Raw genomic sequence first — 6,483 nt, 5'->3', positions numbered from 1 at the left:
TTTTTGTGCTCTATGGTTTGTTAAACAAACAAACTTTTTTTCCCTCTAATCTTCATTCTTAAAATTCACCGGCCTCGGTGGGTCGTGTTAGGGCATCGGTCTACAGGCTGGTAATATTTTTCGGATTCCCATTCGAGGCATGGTTTTTTAATCCGATACCGAATCCAAGCCGAGTGAGGCTATCGCAAGGCTCAATGGGGAGGGGTAAAACCACTTGCACCGGACAGTGATCCATAACTGGTTCAACAAAGGCCATGGTTTGTGCTATCCTGCCTGTGGGAAGCGTAAATAAAAGATCCCTTGCCGCCTGTCGTAAAAGCGTACCCTGTGTGGCGACAGCGGGTTTCCTCTAAAAACATAGTGTTAGAATGACCATATGTTTGACGTCCAATAGCCGATGATAAGCTAAAAAATCAATGTGCTCTAGTGGCGTCGTTAAATAAAACAAACTTTACTTTAAAACGTATACACCTTGCACTCGCTTGTTAGATTCGTCACCACCTCGGTGGACTCATTCAACTGATTGGGTTTTTGTCGTTCCAACCAGTGCACCACAACTGGTCAAATGCCGTGGTATGTGCTTTCCTGTTTGTGTGAAAGTGCATATAAAAGATCCCTTGTTGCTAATGGAAAAAGAAAATGTAGCGGCTTTCCTCTGAATTACCAAACATTTGCCATCCAATAGCCGATTATTGTGCCCAAGTGGTGTCGTTAAACAAAACAAACTGTGTTAGATACTGGGTTCGTAGCCAGGTACCGGCTCCCACCCAGAGCGAGATTTAACGACTCAGTGGGTAGGTGTAAGACCACTACACCCTCTTATCTTTCACTAACCACTAACAACTAACCCAGTGTCCTCTACAGACAGCCCAGATATCTGAGGTGTGTTCCCAGGACAGCATGTTTTAAACTTTCCGAATTTATACGATTTACTGTATTCTGATTGGCTGACGTCACTAAAAAACCAAGCGTTATCCTTCCATAAACCTCATAAAAATACGTCATCACGGAAGACCAAGATCGACTGGAACTAGTTTTAGCTGGATGGGCGAGAAGCTCAATGACCCAGTTCGGTGATCGTTTTAAAAATAGAACAAGGAAGTGACCTGTTTTCTCGATTAAAAAAATAAGGGAAACTGGATGAGATATTCATGTTATATAAAAAAATAAAAAAATACGATATATTTTTTATTTGTTTTTATTCTGTTAAAAAAAACCCCCCAAAACATCCAATAGTATGTATACATGTATTCCTAGGCTTATTTACAGAACATGGCTGACGGTAAGAACGAAAGAAATTATTTTTGAGTGTTTTAAGGTACACTTCTTGTACTGTTTGTAATTATAAGAATTGTTTCTCATTTTTTAGTAACTACCAACATACATCATGTATAATAATACGCGATTTTATACCATTTGTGACTTTTATACATCGATAAATTCCTAAAAAATTAGAAACAATTCTTATATAAGCACGAAAATACGTATAAATTAAATTAAATGATACGTTTAAAAACACATCGTTGGGGAGAACGAACATTATCTAACAGCAAATCATGTAGTATTCTCGACGTATTCCATCTCCCATTCCCATGATACTCGACACTTCTCCCAAATGGGCATGTTATTTTCATATGAACATAAACCGTGCTGTAGAGTGCCATTTGTAGTCTTAGTCTCCACGGACCATCACCACATCATCGTAAGGATACGAAGCCAGGGAGACAAAGTAGAACGACGGTGTGTAGTGTGTTTAGTATTCTACTGAGAACATGGTCTGTTCATCGTCCAATCTTTATGAATAATAAAAATCTGCGCTGTAGAAACACAGAGAAACACGAATGAACATTGTGTCAGGTCGATTCCCACTGAGCATAAAGGAGATGTAGTCCAAATCGTAATCGAATCTGAAGTAATGAAGAATATTCAGAGAAGAGTTTTATAGAAAAACAATATTTATTTTGATGACTATCACATATTACACATATTGCGCAGACATTAAAGTGACATCATGCAGCCCAGTGGCTCTTCAGCACTTGCGTAAACAAAGATGTTGGGGAGTGAGGGCATGCCGCTCACACCAATTACACCTCTTTTCCCCCAACTACCATCTATATTTTCCTGTCGCTCCTTAAATCGACTGACTGACTGTTGGTTGTCGTCCTCCAATAGGGATACCCCAATATAAATAACTATTGATTATTGAAATATTCATATAAACAGCGTATACACAAAAATAGATTATATCTTTATTACAATTATTTGTGGAGACAGAGATGCAGGCAGACAGACAGAGATATATACAGATAGAGGGAGGGATGAGGAGAGACAGAGGGACAGTAACAGACAGATGGAGAGAGCGATCGAGCGACGGAGAGAGAGAGAGAGAGAGAGAGAGAGAGAGAGAGAGAGAGAGAGAGAGAGAGAGAGAGAGAGAGAGAGAGAAGTTGACAGACAGACAGATAGATAGATAGAGTCGAGAGTCAGAGACATAGAGAAACAGATCAGACAGTGGGAGGGACATACAGACATACCGAGAGAGAGAGAGAGAGAGAAGAGAGAGAAGAGAGAGAGAGAAGAGAGAGAGAGAGAGAGGGGAGAGAGAGAGAGACACACACACAGAAACAAACAAAACGAGGCAAAGACAGTATATCGCTTACTGGAGGGATGAGGAGATAGAGAGGGACAGACAGAGAGAGAGAGAGAGCCGAGAGAGGAGGAGAGAGAGAGAGAGTAGAGTTGTTCGTCAGTAGGTCCATGCATGGATGTTCACACATTGTGACGAATTCACCCCAACCACCAGAAGTAATGTTTTGTGTACCTGGAGGTAGTTCTACTGACGGTCAGAATGGAACACACGGACCTCTCCTGTACTGAAATGGGAAATAGCCTTCGTCATCCATCTCCTTTCGTATTCTACACGCCTTTGATGCAAAAAAGAAAGAAAACTATATTCACCGCTGAAAACAATCTGTGTCTACGGCCAAAACAAAAATGGTGCTAGTTTTAATTATATTTGACAACTAGGTCACACTACACCTCTGAATAATTAACAATTGCTACACCTAACCCAATACAGCCGCGTTGTGCAGCTATGTTTTTGTCTCTCACACGTGTCTGAAGATCCGTCAACCTGTGAGGACGTAGAACATACTCTTCTGAGGTTGTGTTGCGTTGTGGGAACTTAATTATGATCGAACATTTGGCTGGATGGTTCTTCACATGCGAGTCAACCGGAGGACGTAGAACATACTCTTCTGAGGTTTCGTTGTGGAACTTTTCATACTTTGCTGGGGTTTTTTTTCTGATATATTTTTGCTTGAAGACATCCAGTATTTTTTTTTTTCATTCATCAATTAGAATAGAAAGAATATTGTTAACATTTCCGCTTTATTTTCATTTCGCCGCCATCATCATCATCATCATTATCATCGTCGTCGTCATCGTCGTTGTCACCATTATTAACATAAAGAACAATGTCAACGCTATTATCATTATCAACATCATCATTATCTTTATCATTATGTAGATGTTAAAGTTTTTTTTTTTTTATTACTCCATTGAGATCTACAAAACAAAGATTAATGATTGGTGTAGTAAAATTGTATAGTCAGCGTATACGTATACTTCATTGCAGTCGATATTTTAATCACAGGGTACATCTGTGATAACTTATCTCTTGGTATTCGAGGGCCAAGAGTTAGCTCAGTTTTTCAAAGAGCTCATCTGAGGTTCTAAGGTTTGTAAGACCGAATCCCTTCGGTCGACTCATTCGGCTTTGTGCCGCCCCCAAACGTTAATTGCAGTGCAGTTCTGTCTGGAGGAAAGTGCATACAAACGATCCATTGCTGTTTAGCCCCTCTTCACGACTAGTTTGTTTTAAGTTTGTTTTACTTAACGACGCCTCTAGAGGGTGTATACTACCAAATCAAATCCCATAGACGACAATAGTAACATATGTGGCTAAAACTCCTACCTGCAACGTATCAATCGACATAAACGCCACGGATATAAATACTAACACCCCTCACACTTAAAGTGAAGCAGAACAAATTGGGGGTCAAGCTGCTCGTTTCTGAGATAACGGGTAGTGTCTATGACTACCCTAGTTCCGCACACAATTCGAGTACTTTTTTTTACAGGTACCCCATACATGTTTCAAGCACAAGGCTACTTGACACATTGGTACTAGATGAAATAAAATTGCATTTTTTTTTTACCCAGATGAAACTATTATTTTTTAAAACCAACACACTCACATTTATAACCAATCACAGGACTTGTGGTGTTCACTTCTCTATCAAAAGTTCGGTGCACCTCCAACTTTGACCCAGCCGGAAGTTATTTGGTTTAGTACTACCTAGAGCATATTGATTTTTATCTTATCATCGGCTATTGGACGTCAAACATATGGTCATTCTGACATATTTCTTTAGAGGAAACCTGCTGCCGCCACATAGGCTACTCTTTCCAATAAGTAGCAAGGGGTCTTTTATATGCACTTTCCCACAGACAGGACAGCACATACCACGCCATTTGATGAACCAGTTGTGGACCATTGGTTGGAACGGGAAATAGCCCAAACCTTAAATGGGTCTACTGAGAAGCCCTGCCGCAAAATGCATATGTAAGATCACCTGTTGCTAAAGTAAAACAATTTGTCAACAATCGTCATTTGTCAAAATTTGCAAGTGCTTGCCATCTTAATAAAGCTAACTATCAATTAGTCAATGTTATCTATAACCTAATTTTGATGGTAAACAAAAACTACTTGGTATTTGAGTGTATGATTCCTGAGATACTGTATACGTATGTATTTCCATGATGGATGCTGAAAGACTTGTCAATGCTGTCAAAAACTACTTACGGTAAAGATTGTCTATAACGATTCTCAACAGTGCGCGTTATTATCAGATGGCCTATATATGTTACAATCAATCTGTCAAACCATTCATTCATTTAGCTAGATGATTAAATACTTCAGTCATTTGGCCAAAAGTCTGTTACAGTCAGTTATTTGGCGAAATGCCCGATTTTGTCGATCAGATAAATATCTAAAGTTAGAAGGCAATGATTTCACTGAATTGCTATGCCAGTTCCTGGCAATTAAACTCGGACTTGAAATCACAGACACCGCACAAATTCAAAACAGACTTCAATTTAATTATTTATTTTCGCACACAAATATACAAGATCTGAGTTATGGATGGCAAGAAAAAAACACAAGCTATAAAATGTTACATGATGAACAGATGAGGAGATATTAATAGAATAGGCACAAATCCAAGGGGAGGATGTTCAGGTCATCGCCCTCCCATCCGTGGACATGAAAAAACATGACTTGGTAAATTCGTCCTCAAGTGTTTAATTCCTAAATGTCTGAATGTATGTGTGTGTGCGCGCGTTCGTGCGTGTGTGTGTGTGTGTGTGTGTGTGTGTGTGTGTGTGTGTGTGTGTGTGTGTGTGTGTGTGTGTGTGTGTGTGTGTTGAGTGTATGTAATGGGGGATAATGCACTTTCGAATTGTGTAGGTGCCTTTTTCAAAATAATACACCACCATAGATATATCATGTATCTCGTCATGTACAACATGTATATATGAATGACTGTTAAATTATGAAAAACATCAACCACCCGACATTATATTGTAACATCATACGGTGTTCACAAAGATGGTTAAATTGTAGCTCGAATAGTACATTTCCCCAGAAACATCAAATCGTGTAGACATAGTATTGCAGAACAATATTATCATATGATATGATATGAGCTGTGTGGAAAGAGAGAGAGAGAGAGAGAGAGAGAGAGAGAGAGAGAGAGAGAGAGAGAGAGAGAGAGAGAGAGAGAGAGAGAGAGAGAGAGAGAGAGTTTTTTTATTTAACGACACCACTAGAGCCCATTGATTTATTAATCATCGGCTATTGGATGTCAAACATTTGGTAATTTCAACATTATAGTCTTAGAGAGGAAACCCGCTACATTCTTCCATTAGCAGCAAGAGATCTTTTATAAGGAACTGTTTTATTTAACGACGCACTCAACACATTGTATTTACGGTTATATGGCGTCAGCGGGATCTTTTATATGCACCATGCCAGAGACAGGATAGCACATACCACGGTATTTGATATACCAGTCGTTGTGCACTGGCTGGAACGAGAAATAGAGCAATGGACCTACCGATGGGCATCAAGCGAGCACTTTACCACTGGGCTACGTCACGCCCCGAACTGTGTATAAAGTCAAAATAAAATACATGTATTTCCTCGATGCTAGCCACAAACACATGTAGGTTGGGCTCTTTTTTTTTCCATTTTTTGTTGATGTTGTTGTTGTTGTTATTTTGTGCGTTTGTTTGTTTGGGTGGGTTGTTTCGGTGTTTTACATTAATCCTTTCTTATTATATAAATATAAAACTTTTTTTTTTAATTCTTTTTTTTAATTTCAGACAGACCAATAGATCCAGAACTGAGTTCAGGTACGT

General features: G+C 39.3%; 1 protein-coding gene across 1 annotated transcript in view; it reads left to right on the top strand.

Annotated features, from left to right (window-relative positions):
- LOC121379734 overlaps positions 1–6,483 on the top strand; it is a 20,468-nt gene that overhangs the window by 7,158 nt on the left and 6,827 nt on the right. Inside the window, exon 2 of the mRNA XM_041508386.1 lies at positions 6,448–6,477. Within this exon, the coding sequence (XP_041364320.1) occupies positions 6,448–6,477 (30 nt within the window). The remainder of the gene's footprint in view (positions 1–6,447; positions 6,478–6,483) is intronic.

The sequence above is a fragment of the Gigantopelta aegis genome, chromosome 2, assembly GCF_016097555.1.
Source record: "Gigantopelta aegis isolate Gae_Host chromosome 2, Gae_host_genome, whole genome shotgun sequence".
NCBI lineage: Eukaryota > Metazoa > Mollusca > Gastropoda > Neomphalida > Peltospiridae > Gigantopelta > Gigantopelta aegis.
The sequence above is the reverse complement of the archived record's forward strand: the minus strand, read 5'-3'. Positions and strand labels throughout refer to the sequence as shown.